General features: G+C 39.5%; 3 protein-coding genes across 7 annotated transcripts in view; 1 reads left to right on the top strand and 2 right to left on the bottom strand.

Annotated features, from left to right (window-relative positions):
• Positions 1-762, bottom strand: part of Tusp (WD40 superfamily protein Tusp) — a 69,810-nt gene extending 69,048 nt beyond the window's left edge. For all 3 annotated transcript variants that reach the window (XM_076794955.1, XM_076794956.1, XM_076794957.1), the window contains exon 1: positions 630-762. In XM_076794955.1, coding sequence (XP_076651070.1) covers positions 630-725 — 96 coding nt within the window. In that variant the 5' untranslated portion in view covers positions 726-762. The remainder of the gene's footprint in view (positions 1-629) is intronic.
• A 3,944-nt stretch (positions 763-4,706) lies between these two features.
• LOC143358245 (RWD domain-containing protein 1) lies at positions 4,707-6,448 on the top strand. Its single transcript, XM_076795231.1, has 4 exons — positions 4,707-4,910; positions 5,078-5,427; positions 5,488-5,674; positions 5,772-6,448. Exons 1-4 carry the CDS (start codon positions 4,841-4,843, stop codon positions 5,888-5,890), a joined length of 726 nt encoding a protein of 241 aa, XP_076651346.1. The 5' UTR covers positions 4,707-4,840; the 3' UTR covers positions 5,891-6,448.
• An 898-nt stretch (positions 6,449-7,346) lies between these two features.
• LOC143358244 (NADP-dependent malic enzyme) lies at positions 7,347-23,176 on the bottom strand. 3 transcript variants are annotated; one of them, XR_013082936.1, is made up of 12 exons: positions 22,926-23,176; positions 15,408-15,576; positions 15,157-15,315; positions 14,617-14,798; positions 13,269-13,578; positions 13,007-13,189; positions 12,624-12,849; positions 12,418-12,560; positions 11,762-12,056; positions 11,371-11,515; positions 10,341-10,550; positions 7,347-7,940 (listed from the first exon to the last, which is right to left on the bottom strand). XR_013082936.1 is itself a non-coding variant. In XM_076795229.1 (11 exons), exons 1-11 carry the CDS (start codon positions 22,949-22,951, stop codon positions 7,934-7,936), a joined length of 1,845 nt encoding a protein of 614 aa, XP_076651344.1. In that variant the 5' UTR covers positions 22,952-23,176; the 3' UTR covers positions 7,347-7,933. The 3 variants fall into 3 exon arrangements, 2 of the variants coding, with proteins under 2 accessions (XP_076651344.1, XP_076651343.1); XM_076795229.1 differs by lacking the exon at positions 10,341-10,550; XM_076795228.1 differs by lacking the exon at positions 7,347-7,940 and having other exon boundaries at positions 9,820-10,550.
• Positions 23,177-24,359: the final 1,183 nt, after the last annotated feature.

Here is a 24,359-nt window from a genome sequence, read left to right as displayed (position 1 = left end):
CGGCGTTTCGGTTCCACGGATCGGTTTTCCCGCAAGTAGAATGAGCATGAAGCGCGCAGACCGGACCGCGTACTCGTACGATAAATAGCATTATCGCGTCGCAGGCTATCGTCTACAATTCCTGCGCGGCGCGTCTCGTTTGGAAAGCAGGATTTCCGATCGTATTCAGCGATCGAAATTTCGAAATAACCGCCGGCTGGCGAGACGATCTAAAAATTCCGAAAAAGAAAAGAGACCTACGGAAGAAAGGAGACGCGGCGAATCTATAAACGCGTCGGCGTTTACGTCACTTAGGCAGTGCTAACGCAGCGTTGTCGTGCGGTATTATTGGTCCGCGATGTTTTCTCACATACGCTTGACATTTTCGAATGTGTTCGGCCTTTTAATATCGGCCGTAGTCGCGGTAAAAGCGTTAATCCTTACGATCGATCGAGCCCACTTTTCCCACCGAGGAAAGCACACACACACACACACACAGACGCACACAAACGGTTCGATCGTAACGTTGTTGTTCGAATGTTCTTTCTTTACTTAGGTGTACGATCACGATTCAAGGAATTACAGTTCTAAACTGTCTAGCGTTCTAATCGCAAGGCCACCGATAGCCTTGTAGAAGGCAAATCACCTACCTCCGGCGTCTCGTCCGGTACCTTGCCCATCCAGCTGAGCGACAGGATGTTGCAGTCGCACTTGGCATTGTTGTTCTTCTCGAAATGCAAATGCATGATCGCGTAACTGGATCGCGGCGGCCGTCGGGATATTCGTCAAGCCATTGAAACCGGCACTGACAAACGCGATTGTCACTCGGCTGGGAAAGAGCACCGACCCACCACTACCATTAGTCCGCTATCGGTTGTTCCGGGATCCGAGGATGATCCCCCGGTCGATGATCGCGAACCCAGCGATCCCAGAAATCCCTCAGACGTTCCTGACCTCCGGGCACAGCGCGGTGGCTGACTCGATCATCTCTATCTCTGCTCCTCCTCCCTTATAGCTCTCGTTGTCGCGAGTACACCTCGGTACAGGTCACGGATGACCCAATGAGCGACAGGACTCTCCTCTCGGGAAACTGTCGCGTGGAAAACCGCGGCCCACACCCCCGGAGGAAAAAGAAAACGGGATGATTTTCCCCAGCCGGGCCAGTCTCACGTCCGGCTAGCAGCGAGCTTTTCACGCCAAGTCATTTGTTTGGTATCGCGGTCGCCATTTTGTCGCCAGGCTCTATATCTCCACCATCCCGTTATGCCTCGCCGATGATAGCAACGCGGGAGAGGACACGCGTGATAAACGAGGGCGAGCAAGCTTCGTGAGCTTTCGTCGCGACCGTACGTCCGACTGAAAGCTCGGCCGGAGCTGCCACGCACGAGGCACCGTCGTCGGTCGCGTTCTGTCAGCGTATTGATTGCGTTCCGCGCCTGCCTGCTTTCCTAGCCACCTAACGGTATCCACCAGTGTTAAATCCGCTGCAAGCTTTTGCGCGCTACCACCACGCTTACGTGGAAACTCGCTGACAAAACCTTCCGGGATTACGCTCCTTTTCAGAACTTACAGAATCGATGTCATAGAACTGCCGCCGCACGACAGCCGAATCCTTTCGGGGCCCACGCTCTACGCGAAAACGATTGCACGCCCTAAGATTCACACGATCCTCGTTTATTTTCGCGTTGCTACCGATGTTTGCTTCTACACTGTATTTCAGGATACGTTTAATCACGTACAGTGACTACCAATAATATTCGGACGCTCTTAAACATCGCATAACTTTGTCAATATTCGACTATACTACTTGAATTTGTTTTTCTGAAGTTAGAACGATTGGATCGCTACGCAACGTGAGAAAATCGTTTGATTAAAATTGCAATTGGTCGAAATTACAGAGAAAGTACGAAGAGTTGATTTTGCAACCTTTTTATACGGGCTTATATGAAACATTTAAAAAGTACGTTTTGTACGTCTGTATCAGTTATACATATTCGGAATATTTCATCTAAATCGGTCAGAGTTGCAATGAGCTACAAACGTTTAGCGATGAAAACTTAGGGGAGACAGTCGCAGAATCTTGGTCTTGTCAGGGAATTTCGCCCTTGTGTGATCATTTTGAAACATCTGTAGCTCGTTGCAACGTTGACCGATTTTGATGAAATTCTCAGAACATGTATAATTCATGTAGATCTACAAATCGCAGTTTCTAAATTTTCAATGTAAGTCCACATAAAAACGTTGCAAAATACAACTTTTAGTATTTTCTCTGCAATTTCGACCAATTGCGATTTTTGTAAAAAATTTGTTTCACTTTATGTAGCAAACCAATTGTGCTAACTTCTTCAAAAAAAAAATCCAAGTCGTATGGTTCAATATTGACAAAGTTATGCGATTTTTAAGAGCGTCCGAATATTAGTGGGAGTCACCGTATATCAGCAAACTAAAATCAGATTTTACAAAGATAATATTTTTGCCAAAATATAGCGGAACAAAATGATAGCAGTGTGTAGAAACGTCGTGTATAATATTTTGTTGTGCCGTCTTTATATTTAACGACAGCAAATGTACATAATTGTTGAATACTTCTCTTAAAATCATTCAGCGGTTTCAACTTGTCTGCTATTTTTATTTACTACCCAGACAAGGGTTACAAAACTTTAATAATGCACAGATGTCACAGATGTCTATCTTTTTGTCACACGGTGTATACTATTTCCACGCACCGCGGAGGATTTCGGACCGATGGTCCGGGAATGTTTTCCGACTGAAATCGTGTGTTTGCTCGTTACCTTTTTGGTTTTGTTCAGTCGGAACGCATATTTGAAACATTCTTGATACTGAATGATTAACTGGTTTGTTTAACACCAGCACTACCGGGCCCGTCAAAATGACGGATTCTGTAAGTGCAATCATTGAGATTACGAATTTGTCGCGAGGGAACGAAGCGCCTATTTTATTGGACGACAAAAACATGTTTGATCTCAAAAAGGTGCGGATGACCTTGAAATCTCATGGAAAATAAAATTGGAAGACAATTCTTCGTCATCATCGGATGTACAATTTTTCCATAAAATTGAGGACAATGGAGACAATTAGAGTCGATTTATTTTCCTTGCTCGTTCCATTGTGGTGTCTGGTGGTTCTGGCGTTAACTATATATTTATATGCGAATTATTTGAGAATATTTATTAATTGTTCTGACTTTTATAAAACAATTTCTGAAAATGGGATCTGCATAAATAACCGCAGCCTGCTAATGCGCTTCGCGCCGCTTTCCAGAGGCTGTTGATAAAATTGCGATGCAGGTTTATAAGCAAATAGGCGAGCTTCGATTGTGACGGCACATATTGTTCGGGGCACAATGGAAATGCCAGTTCAAATTTCACTTTTGATCGAGTTGCTGTTCCAATACTGTGGACGAGATAATGATTTATAGTTTCAACGGGGCGAGTTTCTGGAAGTGATTATTCTTCGTTTTGATATTATCGTCTTTCTCTCTCTCTCTCTCTCTCTCTCTCTCTCTCTCTCTCTCTCTCTCTCTCTCTCTCTCTCTCTCTCTCTCTCTCTTTCACTGCTTTCTTAAAGTTGCATTAGCCATTTGGTGCGATCTATTTTTACTAATTTCGGTTAAGCTTTTTTTAAAACACTATTAGAGAGTTCTTCGGGATTTTGGGTGAAACAAGATCACGAAAAAATTACCTGCTCTCGCAGGCTACCCAACTTTTCGTGATTTCTTTTCTGGGACTAATTAAAAAGACTTTGACGGTGAAACTAATTAGCTACTGGTGCAGATGTGATTGACAGGATAATTTATAATAAAAAAATTGAGAAGAGAAATTTTGTTTCTTTAATGTAAAGTAATGATATTTAAATAATACACAATTCGTAATACAAATTTTATTCTTCTAGAATTAAAGATTTATTTTAACAAGTGCAGAATTTTTTATAAAATTAGTCATTTTGAGCACGTAAGTTCACTGTAATCAACGTACGCAGAGCAAGAGAAAATATTTATAAGATAGAAATCGATAAGTCGAGCGTGTTAATTATTGGAGAGATAAAATTTCTTCTTATTAATAGAAATTTCAATTTTGCTTTATAATGAACATTCCGTGTTTAAAAGGTTGCTGCATCTTTTAAAAGCCAGATGGAAAATCGAATATGAAGAGAGCATCACTTAAAATTAGGTATTCGAACTTATTATTTAAGTTTCCCTGTAAGTGCTGCTTCGCAGAATTTCATGCCTACGTGCAGCTCTGTTCTGCTGCTCTGTTTACTAAATACGAAAAATTTATAGCATCTGTCTGATTGTTGCTTTTGCCTTACTCAAGAATAGAATTGTTAGCATATTTTCCGAACGTTCAAAGCTCGTTTCTGATGCAGTTTCTGATCAAATAAAATATGTGTTTAAGTTAATTTCATAGTTCATATTAATACACAGGCATTCTATAATTATTAATAATCAATATACAAATAAATGCAACCTAAAATAATAAGTAGAAACAATTAATTTTTTTTGTACAAGTTCTCTAAACAAAGTAATGCTTCAGAATGGAAGCCTTAATTATTTGAAATAATCTATAATGACGACACGTATTATTACAATCTGTAATGTATTGTATAATTTTTTATTGAATTATTTATCTGAATTTTGTAGTAACATTCGCAATGTTAAATACATTAAAAAATTTATGCAATCTGTAAAGTTGCTCAATCAGCCCGTATAGATAAGTTTGTAGTGCAGCGCTGCTCTCCGGTGCTGTCACGATTGTAACATGGTTTCGTGAATTTGTTCAAAGTTATCACTTAAATACGTAACCTAGAAATCTGTTAGCAATTTAATTTCGTTCTAAACATCATGGATTACTTAGAAGAACAACACAATGAGATCGAGGCATTGGAATCGATCTACTGTGGAGAATTAGAAAGTAAGCATTACAATATAACCTATAAATTTGTTGTTGCGATATAGAAATACTACTAATTTATCGGTTACTTCATCCAAACTGTCTATTTAATAAAAAATACAGAAGCGCATGCATTATTGCATTACTATTTAACGTTTTTAAATTTCATAACGAAAATTTTTTTGCAGTTTTAGCCACGGAACCGTTTTACGTGTTTGCTGTACCTATTAAGACAGAAGAGTATGAGCCAGAAACTGTAAATGGTCTTAGTTGTCGATTAGAATTTACCTATACTCCAAACTATCCCGACGAGCCCCTCCTCGTGTCCATAGAGGAACAAGAGAATTTCGAAGTAGGAAGCGCCAAACTGTTAAAAGAACACTTAATAGAGCAAATGAATGAAAACTTAGGAATGGTAATGGTATTCACGTTAGTTAGTGCTGCTCAAGAATGGCTGAATTGCCAGTGGGATAAAATTAAATTAAAGAGAGAAGAATCTGCGGCGCTGAAGCTCAGAGAAGAAGAAGAAGAGGAAAGGGTAGGGTATACATAATTTTTTGCATTTAACCGTGATACTAAGATACCATTTCTTTTACAGAAAAAGTTTGAGGGAACTAGGGTCACTGTAGAAACATTTTTATGTTGGAAGGAAAAGTTTGATGATCAAATGGGATACACAAAGCGAAGAGAGATCGCTGAACGCGAAGGGAAGAAGTTAACTGGCAAAGAATTATTTATGACTGATAAAACACTGGATCAGTCTGATCTTAAATTCTTGGATGATGGTACTGTCCTGGAAAAAATGAATTCATTTCACATAAGCCAGCATGAAATGTATAGAATATAAGAAAAGTACAACAGAACTAATTCTTTTATTTTTAGGAGATGCAGTTAAAGTTGATGAGAGTCTGTTTCAAAATCTGGACGATTTATCTTTGAAAGATGACGATGACGATGACGACGATGACCCTGATTATGAACCAAATTATGATAGTGCCTAAAATGAATACAGTATATTGTTGGTGGAAGAGATTCAGTTTATAAAACAGAAGGCGAAGATTATGTTGTCCTTGAGCATTAGAAGTTTAGAAGTCAGGAGAAAGTTTGATACACACTTTACACCGGCACGTCGAGGGCCTGAATAAAAATTAATCGATTAAATTTTGCCCTGTAAAAGCACTATATCCACATCCATCATGTATCTCTTCCATGCACAATATATTCTCTGCTCTTAGATAAAGAATAATCTCAATACTTGAATAAGAAATTAGTACTTGAAAGTTTATTTCAAGTACTAAACACACGAAATGCAGATCGACGAACTTGGAAGCGAATGTGCCACTATAGAACGAAATAATCGTAATTCTTTGGTGCTATTTGCATTTTATACTGTGGCTGACAATGGGACATGTTGATATCTGTAACGCGGATATATTTTACACATGCAAATATGAAAGGGATGAAGATATTTAATAACAAAAATAATTTTTGTAATTATGTACATATACTACCTGAGAATCACTTTCATAAAGTTTTGTTTAATAAACTTAATATTACAATTTCTCCCGCGCTTCACCGAAGCGCAGATCATTTCGAAGAAAGGAATAGAGGAAAATAAACAGGCGCGTTAACGATCATGGCTTAACATTTATTCATAGCCTTAAGAGTATAATTTATACGTCCAGTAACAAATTCTGAGAAACAGGATTTTCCTTCTAAATAATTTCGTTCTCCATGTTTTTTAATCTTTTTATTCTCGCTCGTATATCCTCCGTAAATTCCTTAATAATTGTGACGTGGCAGTAATTACAATCTAATCGATGTTACTGATCGAAGTTTCTATTTCACACAACACATAGGAACCTTCTGACAAAATCTCCATTTCGTACATTTACTTAAAGTAAGTCTGACAATTAGAATATAGTACAAAAAATACAACTTTCAAAACGTTGCTCTGCTTGTCCGGATTGGTAACTTTAAAAAACACATGTTATGAATGAACTCGATGAGACGAGATGGTGAGACAAGAACAGTGGTGGAACAGAAGAGTCAATCCGAACCATCGATTCTGTTCAATACTTGATTACTCGATACGTGCACTAAACTAAACGCTGCTTGACAATACCGTAGCACTACATCATAATACAATAAATAATTTTGTATACGTTACCGAGGCACAATTACCATGAGCCAGTGCTGTTCACAGATAGATCGCGTATTGCCGATCGCTCGAGTCTTGTCGTGCTTCGCTAGATTTGCGCAAAGTGTATTAAAAATTGTGGGACGCCGATGTTTTGTGAGAAACAAATGAATTGAGAGCAATAAAATTTTTTCGTCTGAGAGAATCAAGTCCCAATGTATACTCTTCTAGTTAAACGACGGTAAAAACAATAACAAATTTTATACATCACAACGAACTTGTTTTTCGAAAACGAGGTTTTCAATGAGGAATGAGAGTTCTATATTTTCCGTTTTATTTCTGTGTATTACATCTTTCTCGGTGGTACCACGACTTCCGAGTACACGATGTACATAAATGTTGTATAAACCGCAGAAACCCGTAATCAATTAATCAACTGTCTAGTAAAAGGGGGATGCTGCAGAGCAACCCGTGAACATCACTTATAAAGCAACTATTCATTAATTTACGAAGTAATCCCGAGACGGGGCCCCGGCTTCGCGATATCCTTTGCTCTCGGGAGTAATCACAAAGCATGGCACGCGCAAAATAATACTTTCTATAAATAAATAATTATATAGTTTCTAGTCGAAGCGGCTCGCGAAACTCACGTTCGAAATCAATGAATAGTCTGAGTTATTGGAAAACGTGTACACCGTTCGAGCGTGTAATCGCGATGTTAAATTAACAATAAATAAGTACGGAACATTTCCTGATACGTCCCACGACGTTACCTATATAATAATCTACTGAAGAGTCACGGGCGTGTACACGTTACGAGACATTTATTTAGTTCCGCAATATTATCTTAATACGTGTGTGTATACGTCAGAGTAGTCATCTTGTCTTTAATCTCGCCAACACGTCATAATCTGTTGGGAGAAGAACATGATTAGTATTGACATAACGCTACTTCCAGTACTTCACGTTTAACCAAGCGACATCTTGAAGGACTTGTCGAGCTGGAGTCACACGCATAACGTGAAATAGGATTGCAACGTGAGCACATCAGTTTCAATTATTTCCTAGTGTCCGTCTAAACCCGAACTGTATTGTATATGTATATGTATACATATACAAGGAACATGTATAAGTATATGTATACAAGAACGAGCATTATAAACAAGCTCGCGTCGCTTGGCTAAACTTTGTCTATCACATTCAATTCTACACGAATCAAAAGTAAACGATCAAAACAAAAGAACTCGCAGCAGCAAAAACGTTCCCACGGACGTGGTACAACGTTGCACACGTGCCAAATAATCGGCAGGTTTTTTTCTAATCAGCGATTAATTACGTTACGACACACAACAAGCACAGTTTATGCACGTACATACATATATCACATAAGATATCGATCACGTCTTGTACAACATGCGAGACCTGGTAGAGTACACCATCGATTGTTCTACGACGAAATGTTTTTAACAGCCAAGAGAAGTGCTTCCGGTACACTTCTACGAAAAATAGACATTCTTCGGAGAAAAATAAGTTGCGCACACGATGAGCCACATTCGGATCTAAATTACCTCTAATGTGTTTAACAACGCGAACAAATCTCCAAGGAAGGAACCATTTTTTCAAGGGGCTAATATTGTAACGATTCCTTTTCCCGAGCCACAAACATCGCCGATAACGCATTAAAAAATAAATAGTCTCGTACAAAAAAATTGATCAGAAAATATATCTTCCGTGAAATCTTTTTCGTCGCGTTGTGCGGTCCCTTGAAATAAATATTTCTTCGCTCGGAAATTTTCTCACGTCGCTGGGAACAATAGAGATACTTTAGATTGTGGTTTCCGGTAACTCACCATGCATATCATTCGTATCGAATCGTTCGATGATGCCACTCGGTCGTTCGATCGGTTGCGAAGACCGAGGGAACGTCTCAGGAACAAAATGTCTACGTATAGTTGCATTAATATCGACGAGCGTCAAATATTTTAATGATCCCTCGACATCTTATACGAAATATAAAATATTTTATACATACTGTGCTTTCAAGCGCACTATCATTAAAGCTACACCGCTTTACCCGTAGAATATCCCGTAATCGATGATGCAATCGATTGATTTTATGATTTATGCAATTTATATATATATAGATAGATAGTTCAGATATTAAACTTATAAGATCAGCGAGATGAACATATTCTTAGGAATAATTCACTCTGAAAATTTTGATGAACGAGGTCTCGTACGAATGCGATTTGTTCAACAAATTTACGGCTTTGCATCATGAATTGCGAGAAGCTTGGTATATGAAAATAAAACAAGACAGCGAATTGTAAATTGTAAATATAAGTAGACGGCAGTCGCGCGGTTCGTTTGCAGTTGAAAACTCTACGAGTCGTATTCGTTTGATTTGAGAAAGTATATATTGTTAGTCTTAAAGAAAACACATACAGTTAGTAAAGCACTGTGTACAAGTTTACAAAAAACGTTGCGAAATGAAGCATGTTAGAAGAATGATATTGTTGGAAGTTTTCTGGTGTTGCGGGGAAGGGAAACAGCTTCTGGTTGGTTTCAAAGGTTTCGTGGAAGTTTTTTGATCTCTTGAGGAGGATTCTTCGGGTTGTTCTCACACATGAAAAGAGCGTTTCCACAAGATCGAGTATTATAGGATTAAATCGTTTTTCACTGGAAAAGTAAAGACAACGAGAGAGAGAGAGAGAGAGAGAGAGAGAGAGAGAGAGAGAGAGAGAGAAAGGAAACGACATATACATTCACAAGATAATCATACACGAGATATACTTCGTATAATCTTTGCATTCGCAAGATCTTCCATTAAAACTTTATTAGTTATCGATTTCTTGATCGAAACTGTCAGTGTACAAATGCCGCTTCGTTAAATAATCAGTATTGCATAAAATTCACTAAATTGCTCGAGCTTCAATCAATGAAGTGACGCACTATTGCTTCCGTATTGTTTTGTACAACGTAACTGCTAGGTTACACTGCCGTGTTACACGTGACAACAACAATTCTATAAACTTTCATTTAAATACTTTCAATAGTTAATACTTATCGCGGCTCAGGGGCGGGGATAACTAGCAATCGTAATACTGCGTATAGGATGAAGGAGGACATTAAAATACTGCAATGTTAGCTTACTGTGACATTCGATGCTGTAACGATAGCACTATGTCATCGTTTCAACTTTTTCTTTTTTTTTTTTTTGTTTTATGTTTGCCGTGCTTTTCAACATCTCGTGCAAGTTACATCGTAAGAAGCACTGACAATTAGTCACTGACAGAAGTAACAGTTCTTACAGCTAAAACTGTTTTAAACTGCACTGTTGCCTGATCTGCCACGACCTGTTTTACATTATCAATTCAGGACACAGCGATATTTTTTTTTTATTATTCGTTTCTTTTTGTTTTTTTTTTAGAGATTAATGGTAATAATGATAGCCTCCGAATATCCCGTTCGGCGAAATCCGCTACAGATGTTTTAAATCGTGGCGGATTTCTACAGTCTCTCTGAAAAAAATTAATTAAGCTTCAGCGGCCTGCACCGAAGTCAGTCACTGGGCTAGCAACGAACTGACGATAAAGAAATGCCGTTGCTAAGAAATAATCGCTAACAGATCTATAAGTTTTCTATAAGCCTTTGTTACAAGAAGTTCCACTTGCGGAGAAAAAATGCTTAAGTGCTTTCTCTCTAATTTTGCTAATTCTTCTAACCATTCGTTGACTTTCTAGCGAATTTAATGCAACAAGTACAAACTATGAATGAAACTAACTTTTTTTACGTCATCTCCAATAAGAAAAATTTAATTTATTTTAACTTAAATTCAATTCTTAAACAATTAAATAGTTCAGACCTTTTTCTCCGCAGAAAAGAATATTAGTTACTACTAGCATATAAGCAAGGTAAAGCGTTCATGGTTATCGCATGGCAGCAACGAAAAATAAATTTTGAAAAACAATACAATTTTCGCAGTTTTCGAAATTCAAAGCAATATACAAAATTTGTTTGACCATATCTACGAAAAAAAGTGCGAGAGTCAAATTAGAAAGCTGTGCTCATGCTATGTTCGAATGTTCGAGAAACGTAAACTGCGATTCGGTTTGTAATATTGTTTGTTGTTTAAGTCGCTGCTTCTTTCGGGTGTGAACGTGTTTCTAAACTTGGATCGCGGCTGCTATTTGCTATGGTGCTAGATGGCATTTCTAAGAGTTCAGCATATCATTGCTAGAGTCGCTTTTTTTTGCAATCTATGATGCATGTACAACGGTATCGTGAGTTCTACACGAGACTATGTACAGTCGTCTGTACAAAATATATCAAAATACTTACTTCTCTGGTAAAACACGCGGTTTAGCATAATCACCTGGCCAGTCGTACAGGTTTGGCAGTGGGCTGTCATAATTGGCATCGTACATTTTGCCTACAATAAATTCTCGTTTGTCTTTAGGTTCCGGGTACTCACTCGCCAATCCAGCTGCAAAACAAGACACCGGTTAGAAGAAATCATGAAAAGGGACGCTATAATAATTACATCGAGTACAGGTTGGTCAATAATTATCAACAGAAATTTAAATATTAAGTTGTAACCCAAATAAGTTTGATTAACCCTCCGTAAGAAATGCCGGGGTCACTGTGAATCGAAAGCAGCCATTTGCAGTCAGAGATTGTACAATTGATTGAACCTAATTCTGTACTTTATCAGTAAATGAAAACTACTCACTTTTCGCGTAAGCATAGTCGGCAATTCTAACGGCGATGTCTATTGAACATTCGCGAATAGTGTCCAATGGAGGGTAAAGACTGCCCATCTCAAGATCCTCGTCCTTCACGTGATCAGCAACTGCTTGAGCTGAAATGAGGAACAAATCTTCCGTGATGTGATGGACTCCAGTCCCGATCACGCCCAATGCGATTCCCGGGAATATGTACGCGTTGTTTCCTTGCCCGGGTTTGTAAATTTTCCCATTGTACTTCACTTCTCCGAACGGGGAACCCGACGAGAATATGCATCTTCCCTAAAACATGAATATTCTCAAATGAAGGTTTACAATGCTCTTGACAAGAAGGTACGAAGTCATCGAACTTATCGACCCTTAACACGTTAAGTGCCAAAAATCAATCCCAGAGATTCTCACAAAATCAGTGTAATTTAATTAATGAAACCGAAACTAGAAATTTTAAATGTATTACAGGGGACGCTGTCTTAACCCTTCCGAATGCTAAAGGTCCTAATCAAATTCGGTTTATCTGGGTAGGTCACAATAAAAATGACGTGGCACTTAACGTGTTGAACGGGTACTTTCAAAATGGTCAACGCGAATTGGTTTGCGTTTCGAGGGAATTTCTACGAAATATTTTTCAACATCATTTCCGTACCTCCGTATGGTCGTAAGCTTGCTGAGCAGTGCACTCGGCTTTGCTAGTCGGATTGCTCAGAGCGAAGATCAACGGTCTCTCGTTGTTCTTGGCCATTTCTTTGAGGACCTCGGGAGTGAACGCTCCGGCCGCTGCTGACGCGCCTGTTCGGGCATTTCAACTTTAGACAGCAATCAATGCATGCTGGCAAACAAAAAGTTACGCACCTATCAAAACGGTCGGCTTCACTTGCTTCACAACGTCGATCAGCGACTTCATCACCTTGTGATCCTTCGCGTACCAGATTTTGTGACCCTCGAGGTTGCCTTCCGGTCGGTTTTTCACGAGTAACCCGTCGATATCCATCATCCAAATATTATCTCGAGCCTGCTGTTCAGTGCAGCCGTCTGCTTCCATCGCTTTCACGCAGAGATCGGCAATTCCAATGGCGGCCTGCGGTTCACAAAATCTTCATTTGCATTTTTCCCGAATGAAGTACTCATGAATTCACAAAAATGAGACTGGTCTTGCAACGTGTTATGTTTGCTAGAGTATTAGCCGGTGTTAAGCTGAGTATTGCTTTAGTAGAGTTCATTGGGACATTACATACCTCGCCAGCGCCCAGAAAGACGAACCTATTGTCGGACATCTTTTTCTTCGTTATTCTTTTCGATGCTAAAATCCCAGCCACCGCAACCGCAGCGGTGCCCTGTATGTCATCGTTGAACGTGCAATACTTGTCGCGGTATTTGTCTAGGAAACGGAAGGCATTGTGGTTTCCGAAATCTTCGAACTGCAATAATACATAAAAATAAGCAACTCGCTTATAGAAGAGGAATGTAGAGAGTAAAATAAGTTCCCAGCGAACGTACTTGGATCAGAACGTTCTGACCGTATTTTTTCACGCACGCAGCCATAAACTCGTCGATCAACTCGTCATACTCCTCGCCCTGACTTCTCGGTTTGTTCAGACCGATGTAATGGGGATCGTTTCTGAGTTGCTCGTTGTTAGTGCCAACGTCAATAGTAATTGGTAGACACTGATGCGGCTTAATTCCAGCTAATGCAGTGTAGAGAGCCAATTTTCCTACGGGAATTCCCATACCGCACGCTCCCAGATCGCCGAGGCCGAGGATTCTTTCCCCGTCCGTTACGCAAATAGCACGAACCGCTTGTTCCGGCCTGCATTATGACATTACGATGATGCATTTATGGTGTACTCGTTTCGAGAGAATTTCTCAACAGTTCAGTTATTTAGACTCGTGAAAAAAGTACAGTTCAGCGAATCATAATTGCACTGCGGATCTGTATGCAAGATAAATATTGTCCCAGTCAATAGCGAGGAGGAAAAGTTAAATGAAAATGTGTTTCTCCTTTCAATGATTTCAACCGGCCAAATACAACGCAACAATATTCGTAAAATTCATCGAACAACTTCACAGTTTTGTGTTACACTTATTCATTTTTGTCATAAATGCATTTTAATAAATCAGAAGATAATGCAATGGTATTCATAAATTCGTGGTATGTCTTCAATAATTTTACGTTTCACTTATTCATTTCTGTTATTCGTGCATAAAATCGAGAAGAATATTCGTGAATTTTATTCATGCAATTTCTTCCCAGTTTTCCATTTCACTTATTTATTTTTTATATATACGCATGGCATCCGCAGTCCAATCACAGTTAATGTGCCATTTAACACACCTCAACCATTTTATCAAATTTTTACTATTTTAATTGTGTTCCACTTTTGTTAGGAAACTATTGCTGAAGCGTGTTCATGGAGACAATGTTCACTGTAGTCTAAAATAGAAAATGACGTGTGGTGTTACGTCCAGTTTCGTACAATTTTTGTAAATTCACAGAATCTTCGTAGATTCGTCAAATCTTCGTAGATTCGTAAGGTCTATATATAGCATTCGTTCGGTCCAGATCAAAGCATGAACAAAACAGCTGAACATACAAAACGGGAATAACAGGGATCGAGTTGGGAGCAGACTTATCAACAAATGTGTTCCACTTTCCGTGTACACCTACGTCATTCAACGTCAAGTTCGTTTCCAAATGGTGACTTGGCCAATGTTTACGTATAAGCGCGACGTTCTGAACGTCAACAAAAGAAATGAAAAAGTGTACGATCTTCTCGGCAGGTGTACACGAAAGTGATTTATTGCACGTTTCCTTAAGATACTATGTTCAAATTTTCAAAATACCTACCAATTGTTCAGTATCTCGTAGATGTGGCCTTTATCGTATATTGTAATAAATAGTCCACGAGGTCTGCGATAAATGACGCCGAACTTCTGACAGGCTAATCCCACGGTAGGAGTATAAATAATTGGCATCATTTGCTCAATGTTCTCACTTAGCAGACGGAAAAATAATCTCTCGTTTCGTTCCTGCAGCAAACAGTTTGACAAATTAGTTTGGTACTCGTTATGTTAATTATATCTTCCCCACAGCAAACGCAGGAGGTACAAAAGTACCAGGGAGGTGCTTCGATAAACAATTAGTTTGATAAACAGTAATAACATAATAGACTACATAGTTGCTAAAAACCTGACGGAAAAAAAGCAAAAGTTGTTGTGAGTACTGTAATTTCATTCACATGTGTGTGTGTGTGTACTAAATGCTTATCTTGTAACAGGAGATCTCCGATATCCGTTTATCTAGACATTATACCCATTAATCGTTCGCGGAATCGGGATTCCGCTTTATCAATCAATTAGAGTTGTTTTATATCTCGTTTCGCCGTACCTGGAGTTCCACGAGGTAAAGATAACGATTCAAATCCTCGGTATACTTCATAACTGAAGCCTTGCACAGAGCCAGCTGTTCTTCCTGAGTTTTGAATCGAGGAGGCTGCAGACCGTGTATACCCAAGGATATCCTCTCTTGCAGAGTAAATGCCAAACCCTGTCCGACAGATAATAGTTTTCATTTTGGATGAAGATCCACAGTCTATCACGTACTCTTACAGCGTTTAATAAGGGAGATCAGATATTTACCTTGTTAAGTCGGGGGTCCCGTAAATGACCAATCCCTTTCACCATGTTTATCGGGACGACGTCTCCCGATACTTCGTGGATGACCCTTTGTGGGACATCCTTCGCGGCAGGATGCGAGGATGGAAGAACTCGAGTCCATGATCCTGCACAATTTCTGCTACCGGTCGATCTGATACACACAAAAGGGAAATATTGAGTTTCTCTCTCTCTTCTTCGTCCATTGTACTTTTGATAAGGTACACGCAGCCGCGGAGATAAGGTAACAAAAGAGCATCGGCGACACGAACATTCCGATTTCTGTTGGACTCTACAAGCTTTTAGATTTTCCATAGAAGAATCGTGCATTTTTTGCTATTTTTCTTGCTCTACGTATTCTCTCAAAATGGAAATTTAATATTTTACCGTAAATTCACTACGACATCTGAAATATTAATTCTGTACCGATAAAACTGACTCTACTAAATTATTTAGTCGAAAGCGCTTTCTTCCGACAAGGATTTCTGAATGATACAAATACCACGACAAGACGACTGCGTCGAGTTTGCAGTTAGAGTTATTTTAAACACTTGCTATAAAAGCGAGCTTCTGTAACTCGGAAACAAGGCCGAAGGGGTGTATGTTCAAGTAAACTCTTTTATTGCTTATGAATGTCGCGTTCATTGAAGCGGATCTCACGTGCTATGATATACCCTGTGCATCGAATACAATTAAGCAGTATATTAGTTATCTAGTAGCTCTTTCGAAGAATGAAAAATAATTTTTAGTTTGCATCTTTCATCGTCATCTCCGAATCCGACATCTACAATTTTTCTTGTAGAGCGTCATCGATAGCAATGTTTATAAAATGCTACTGAAGTTCTACCGAAACGAAAGTTCGAATCTTATTAACCCTTTGCACTCGAGTGGTGACTCTGAAGCACCACTAGAAATTGTTGTGGCATTATTTCAAAGAAATTACAACAAATATTACAATGTATTTGTTACATTACAAAATTTGTATTTAACAGATTACTAAACATTTCAATATTATATGTGGAAATCGGATCAGTTTCGTATGAATAAAATGAAAATATTCTAAGACAGAAGAGAAAAATTTAGTTTTAGAATGAAAATAGCGCCGAGTGCAAAGGGTTAACACGTTGACTGCCATGTCACCCATATGTGGGTGACGGAATTATTTGTCCAGGTTTTAAAATGAATTTTCACGTTAGTATATTCATTGTACCAAATTTGATTGGGATCTGTGAAATTCAAGAAAGTTGGAGTACTAACGAGTAGAGGAGTATCGTGCATTTAATTTTTTTCATTTTTTATTTCATTAAATAACTTACTTTGATTTTATGGAATTTTTGAGGTTTCTAGTTTGGCAGTCGAAGTGTTAAAAGAGTGTGTTAATCAGCACAGAATTCCAAACGGGGAAATATTTGTTTAAACACGACGAGAAAGTGAAGGTGAAAGGCAAAGAGGCGGCCGCAATTCTGAGGCTGCGAGGCTCGGCCCTGTATCGGCTGCTATACACGTTCATTTTGTTTATAATTGCATTAGCCCGCGTGCACGAGCAGCACACAGTGCGCCGCAGTTTCTGGGAAAATTACGTTTAACATGAAAATTTGCCGCCGGTTTATAAACCCCGAACGGACGCGTGCCAATTAGTACGTTCAACCGAGTGATTCATTTGCGGAACATTTAGCGGAGCGTCGCTCGGGCGAGTTGGTCGAATCAGTTTCAGGCGAAATCGCGATTAACGCCGTTCAGGAAACGCTCGACTCATTTCGTCAATAATCTGGACAAGGTGTAAACGACGCTCGCTTTCGTGGGGAACACTTGTTGCGGTCGTCGCGGTTATTCATGACTCTCTACAGGGAAATCAATAAAACGAGGACGAGTTAGGCTGCCAAATAACTGTAAGTGTCATTCGCAAGGACGTAAATCAACAAGTCACGATATCAGCAGCCTTTTGGCAGGACGCCTCCGACGCGATCAAAGACACCCGGGTTCGACAACAGACACCCCTGTAACGTAATTAACAGACTGCGGATTTTAAGGCATTTATGACCCAAATGGGTAGATCGAATGCGAAACAATGAAAAACAATTAGACACATTTATTGCTATTTGTCGTATTCGAGGGAACAAGCGAACTGGCTAAGATCGTGTACCTCCGTTCGGCTTAGATCAAGACTTTACTGTACAGATTTCTTAAATTATTAATTACTGTCCATGTAGGGGAACGTTCCCTACATGTATATCATACTAATTCAATGCATATTAGAATCACTTTGTTTAAATACAAAAAATTATTTCCTATTGAACATTCTGATACAGTCAATAGGAGCATAGAAGAATTACAAAAAAATAATAATAAAAGGAATATAACATTTATTAAAACATCGTGTCTGTACATGGAATAATTTCTCTGTAAATATCGTTTCTATGTCATTCACATTTAAACGGTCATCGTCATAATTATTATTTAAACATCTGTTTAGCTCTGGGAAACTGTTTCGTTGGATTATTGTTTGATAATTCGCACGGTATAATGAAATAGAGAAATGGCAGCGAGATAACACTGTACCAGTAGTAGAACGATTTTTTGTTGATAAAAGACAGGCTAACAGCGTTGTAACAGGAGGAGCTATGTAATATATCCGTAATCCAATACTTGGCCATGCGATAACATATTCGTTACTCTCGACAATACCTTGACATTTGCATACCAGCAAACTATAATGGACACCTAATATAGAGAAAGTGATCGTTCATAACCTTTTCGAATGGGTGCTCTTGTGAATTATATTTTACGTTGCATCACAGCTAAGGTCAGGGACACAATTACTGTGGGGGTACCAATTACGGTGTCTATATTAATTATATTTATTTTTAAAGCATAATGAATATTAAAAAAGAGGTATCAAATTTTTTTCATTAAGATTAGTTCATATTTCAATTTTAATTTGTAAAAGTATTGTTTTATTTCATATTTGTATAATTTCTACATATTTCCTCTTTTATGTTTGTTTCTCGAGCAAAATTGTCTCTATTCTTTATTTTGAGTGTTATCTCTTAAAGGGAATCCTATTAACACTTCAGCTAACAGAAGCCTGTTAAGCTTTTTATGCTCAGCAGCTTCGTTAGAGCGTTATAATGACTATGCTGTATTTAAACGGAGCTTAACTACTGTCTCTCACACGATAATGTCGAAAGAAACTATTATACTGAAATGATTTTATTTTCATTATTAAAGAATTCAATTAAGAAATTTTGAATCATTTACTTTTGACTTGTAAAAAGGAATTAAATATCTACCAATCTGTACAATGTTAAATGTTATTCTACAGATGATTTCCAAATTCTACATACAATAACATCGAAACTGTTATCTTTGAAAAAAAGAATTGGAAATTTTCCAAATCACAGAATTAAATCAGAAGCTCTTAAAAATTATAGTCTGGAGTGTTAATTCCACCGAATGTATTGCAAGAAATGCGAATTGTGATAACTGTGTCCAGAGCTAAAAACGAAACGACGAACGACTTCCGCGAATAAACATTGCAGAAATTCGAAGAAATTCATGCTCCATTTTATCACGCACTCGGATCGAACAGGATTAATCGATTAGCAATGAATTCTAGATAACGATCCGATATTGTGCAACGAGCGGCTATCGGTTCGATCTGGTTACAACTAAAGCGCAGAACGAACCACGTGACTGCAATTGATCGCGCCTGATGGCTACTGATAACGCCGGAAATCTAGTTTCAAGAATTTCTGTTTTCAAGAGCAACATTTAACCTTGCGAGAAAACGGCGCGCGATAATCTTAATGGAACGACCACGCAGACATTATGAAGAATTATCGCGGTGGAATAACAATAGTTCACGTTTGAACGAGAACGGGGTAATCTATTATTACTGTAATGGCATTCGGCCAGATTTGTAAAAATAACTTTGAAAAATATGGTCGGACAACTGATTGTGTTCTAAAAGGACATCTGTTATGTCATCCCAGAAAAATCGCGAGTTTTCTTTCGTATTTCTGGAAGCAGAAATACAAAAATATAATCGTTAGACTGTGAATTCTATGCATTTATTATAGATCAGAAAAATTTAAGGAGATTGTCATATTATTTTCAACCTGTTAATCATATTAAGCAAGGAAATTTTGTATTTCAAGGAAATTTCATTTCTGAGTGTTCGATGGTGTCCGGATTCGAATGTAAATGGCAGTAATGTGAACTTTAAGCGTGCTGCGTTGATGCTACAAAGTTGAAACTGGTTTTCACACATTCATCTGTGGCATTTAGGTTTTTTGCCTGTCGTACAGCGGCCTTGATCGTCACAGCTTCTTCATCGCTGAATGGGATCACCTACACGAGCCACGTGACGTCAGTTTCCTGCGTGGAAGTATCTAATTTTTGCGTTCTCATCAAGTATTTATCGTGAAATGTTGAGAAGACTGTCCACACTAGTGTCTTGTTTAAACAAGTGTTATTCAAATGTGCCTTCTACGGAGAACGTTTGAGAGCATTCTAATCAAATTATTGACACAATATGGAATTTCATGAGTTGATAAAAAATCTAAAAACACAAAAAGATTATAACTAAAACTGAGTTCTGAACAGTGGTACTGGTAGTGCAATTTCTTTTCTCGTCAACTAACGCAGATGATTTTCTTTTTTCTTGTAGTCTGTCAGAGTTTTTTTAACTGAAAACGACCGAAGCACAAAAATATTACACCTTCGTGTAAATTGTTCTTCGACCGATCCTAAATGATCGCGTAACTATCGCAAAATACTTTTTCCTCGTTCCGAGCAACAAAACCATGGGGTTAGCATATATTATGTAAGTTAGTCGATTTAATATGTTACGTAAAGCACTGACAGAACTTTACCCGCATGAAATGACACGGTCGTGATGTATGTATGTCGTCATTCCCCAAAGAGTCCCTATGACGAAACGTGACGTACAGGATAAAACATCCTTCACGGAAAACAATGCTATAAACAAGTTTCCTCGAACACGCTTCTCCTTTTATATTTACACAGAAAAAGCATGACCAAACGCAACTCGGAAACTTCGAGGAAATCTCGAATTCGTTTTTCAACATCATTTTACAAATGATTAACAACCATAAAAATAAAATACTCTATAAACGTTTGAATTGCGCGCGCCCTGTCTACGAAACCGGCAATTAGCAGCTGTACGAGATAATTACATCGTAATGCCGCGTACATAGACAGTGTTATTAGTACCATAGTCGACTATGTTAATTTGCGAAACGGAGATAAACAGAGGATAAACAATCCGCTAATATTTCGCTGATTCGAACTGTCCCACTCGAATAATAAACACACCTTATTGTAATGAAGCGAACACACTTATTCGTCGTCTTTTAAGAGAAAAAAAGAGGCGTCTTACATTTCTGAGAAGTCTGAGGGAAAAAATGGCTGACATCGTAAAGTTACAAAAATAGATCGATGCACACGTGTGTGTGCGTGTGTAGTTTGCGAAAATGTAGATATCGCTGGGTGTGTTCCACCAGGGGCATACTCTTCAACAAAGCTTTGACGATCAATGGAAAATCTCGTTACGACAACCGCGCCAAGCAGAATCAATACTCCGGTAGAACTCCGTTTATATGGGAACGAAATTTCTGCCGGCGCCCGATTTACCGAACAGCTGTCCACCGTTCGTTGCATTGTCCGAGGAATTTATATCCTCCATCGAGTTTTTAAATCGACGCTAAACAATCGACGAAAATTTTATAATTAGGCAGGTTTCGAAGAAAATGAATTACTCCGATGAAACTGAAACTATTCAAAAATTCCATTCCGCGATTTAAGAGACAGGTGTGAGTTGTCTAAATGAATTAGCGCAAGACCGAATTCAATTTCGTACACAGTAATTTCAGTTCTCATTCAACACCTTAACACGTCGACTTTCCCTATTTTTGATTATTATTATACGACTATTTTCCATTTCGTTTATTTTCGTCGACGTTTTTAATCATTATATCTGGTTTACTTTGTGCATGCTTTAAATCAATATTACTCTATGTCGATGATAACTGTGAATCATGACGCAAAGGACAGTGAACTTGTTAATTTTCCAAAATTTACAAAACGATTTCTACAAACGCTAATGTTTCTAAGAAAATAAAAGTCTTTCCGGATTTAAATGACTGATTTGCTTCAATATCATTCATACTTTTGTGTTATTTTTGTAAATATTAAAGTGGTCAAACAGTTTTCTTCGTTACCACTAAGTCCACCATTGCCAGTGAAATGACCGGTTCCAAATGTTGGCCATTATTGACATTGTAAAGATCCATCAACAGGAAAGGATTACACAAAATTATCTTTTGCAAGCTCTTATCGCAACAAACATTGTGCAAAATCTATATGAACTTAATCTCGTCGCTTTGAGATAACGCAAAACGTATCAGTGGCTTTTAATGCTCGGTATATTTAGTATTAACATTAAATCCACCGAGCATTGAAAATGGCGCGTTTCTTCACGGAAGTGAGGCGATTCAGTTTGCATAGCTTTTATACGAATTTTTTTTTACAATACGTGTTTGAATAATGAAATTTATTCAATCACTTCCCAAAGAATCGTCTTAACAAATTCATTAATAATAAACTAGAAATGCGGTCGTTCGTCTGTGACCGGTTTGACCCGAACAGAAGGTGAAAGATTGCATCGGAAGGTAAACTCCAATAATTCGAACGGATGAACAGGTAGCAGGGAGACCCAAGTAGGTGTTTCCTATTATACGAGCGACCCAGATATGCGGAACAGCTGTCATGTAAATGGAGTTCCACCGTAGACGATTTTCTAATATTAAACACAAAACGGCTCGAAAAGCCGCGACCGGAATGACACGATCGAAATAATCCCAGGATCCTTTTGCGTTAGCTTGGAAAGTTCCATTGGACACGATCGACCCTCTTTTTCGTAGAATTTTTCGGTTTCTCGCGAAATCGTCTGGGAGAAAGGCAAGAACTCGGGCGCGTGTGCGTAGGGGCTGGAGCAGAGGAAAGAGAGCGTCCCTTGTGCTCGTCCGAGGAGAACGGCCGGAATCGCGTTGGCCTAAGAAGAAAATAGAAGGAAAAGGTGTAGATGGTAGAGGATTTGGGAGTAGGGAAGGGTGAAAATTTGTCGAGGCACCTGGACGAGCAGAGTGGCCGGTGCTATTGTGGTTGGCACTGTCCCACAAAACGGCCGTTAAACGTGGCCTGGTATCGATCTGCGACTGTTCCCAGCGCGTTCCTATTTTCAGCACTGCATTGCGGTAGAATCGCTAGGTTATCCGCGGCCCGTGTCGCGTATTCGAACAGAGCCCTTTCCACTTCTCTCATCGATGCGAATCGGCGCGCACGTGCGTGTACCCCGCACCGGTCGAAACAAAACCGAACCGAAACGGAGCCGACTTGTCTCGCGGTTTCGCGAAACGGCACACGGCGTTTCGGCGGACGGTTGATCGTCGAATTTAGTGGAAAAATTTGCTGGGTACTCACAATATAGACTTTTGCAGGACGAACATTTCTGTTCCTCGCGTGCTCACAGCTGATCACCTCCCACCCGACAGGATCAACGCGCGACTGCGCGTTTTCGGCTAATCGCGATCACCGATGCCGACCCGCTTACCCTCGCTCGACGCTCAACGCCGCCGCTCAGTATACACTCGCACACCTTATTCCCCTTTCGGCTCTTCAAGTTCATCTACACGGGGATCCACGCATACGCAAGACCCGCTCGCCGACACAGGGCACATCGTACTGCACACGCGCGCGAATAACGGAACGTCCGCCGCTTCTTTCCGCGTCGATCCGGCAAATATCTTTCTTGCCAACCTCCGTTTCCGTCGGAGTTACTCTAAACGTACCGTAGAAGTAGGTCGTTCACCTGATCGTAGGCCCGTCATCTGTGAAATCGGACATGTATAGCATTGAATATCAACGGTTTGCGCAAACTTGAAGATGAGAAGGAGAGGCGTTACGTATTCTCTTCGCCATCTCGTCAGAATCAGACGAGAAGTTAAAAATAATAGAATCAAAGTTTTGCACACAAGCCCGTTTTCTTCAGGGCCTTTTGCATTAGTATTTGCCGGAAGTAGAATGGGCAGGTTGTCAACCGACGCGGCAGCCGATTCCTAGTGTTGATTCTCGCCTTCGCTAAGACAAGGTTCTTGGGATTAGGACCCTGGAAAGCCTTTTTAGTCGATGCTCACAGGTGACAACCACGTGCGCCTTCAGAACCGTAGTCCTCGATAGAGGTGTGCGAGAATTCGAAAATATTGGATCTGGATGGGTAGACAATTTTATTCGAGAATGGAGCGGGTTCTTGAAAATTTCGGGTTTCCCGAAAATTTTCGGGATTCTCGAGAATATTCATCCTGTAAGGAAGTGGCGCCACTGGTGGCGGAATCAAGAAGCTCGGCCAGGGGGTCCGTACAGCGCCATTTCATGCAGCGGCAAAACGCTCAAACTGTTAGCCAAATGTTACCGACAGACGGTAATCTTGGCGACAGTGGCGCCAATGGTGGCGGAATCAAGAAGCTCGGCCAGGGGGTCGGTACAGCGCCATTTCATGCAGCGGCAAAACGCTCAAACTGTTAGCCAAATGTTACCGATAGACGGTAATCTTGGCGACAATGGCGCCAATGGTGGCGGAATCAAGAAGCTCGGCCAGGGGGTCCGTATTAGTTCCACTGTATTAGTTCCGACCGATACATTAGGATGTGACACAGAAATGATAAGGGAGCTCTAGAGCTCCGCAGGCGCGAGCCAAAAATGTACATTGGGTGATTGGTCTACTCCTTTATCTCACCTGTGCTTAGATAACACCTGTATTGTGTTATGATGGTTATGTTAGTACCTGAATATGCCTAGGAGGCATATTGTCTGTTATTTATTATCATTAGGTTAGGCCAGTTCTGGCCTAATGCGTAA

This window comes from Halictus rubicundus, chromosome 10 (genome assembly GCF_050948215.1).
Source record: "Halictus rubicundus isolate RS-2024b chromosome 10, iyHalRubi1_principal, whole genome shotgun sequence".
In the NCBI taxonomy this organism is placed as follows: domain Eukaryota; kingdom Metazoa; phylum Arthropoda; class Insecta; order Hymenoptera; family Halictidae; genus Halictus; species Halictus rubicundus.
This window is presented reverse-complemented; position numbering and strand designations above follow the sequence as displayed.

Bases quoted from the DNA above. Each gene is read 5' to 3' on its own strand.
- LOC143358244 (XM_076795228.1), bottom strand. From the start codon at position 22,951: ATGTTCGTCCTGCAAAAGTCTATATT. The intron at 13,579-14,616 runs GTAGGTATTTTG...GTCATAATGCAG, and splicing joins TACGAGATACTGAACAATTG to GCCGGAACAAGCGGTTCGTG. The intron at 13,190-13,268 runs GTACGTTCGCTG...GTATTATTGCAG, and splicing joins GTCAGAACGTTCTGATCCAA to TTCGAAGATTTCGGAAACCA.
- LOC143358245 (XM_076795231.1), top strand. From the start codon at position 4,841: ATGGATTACTTAGAAGAACAACACAATGAGATCGAGGCATTGGAATCG. The intron at 4,911-5,077 runs GTAAGCATTACA...ATTTTTTTGCAG, and splicing joins CTACTGTGGAGAATTAGAAA to TTTTAGCCACGGAACCGTTT. The intron at 5,428-5,487 runs GTAGGGTATACA...TTTCTTTTACAG, and splicing joins AAGAAGAAGAAGAGGAAAGG to AAAAAGTTTGAGGGAACTAG.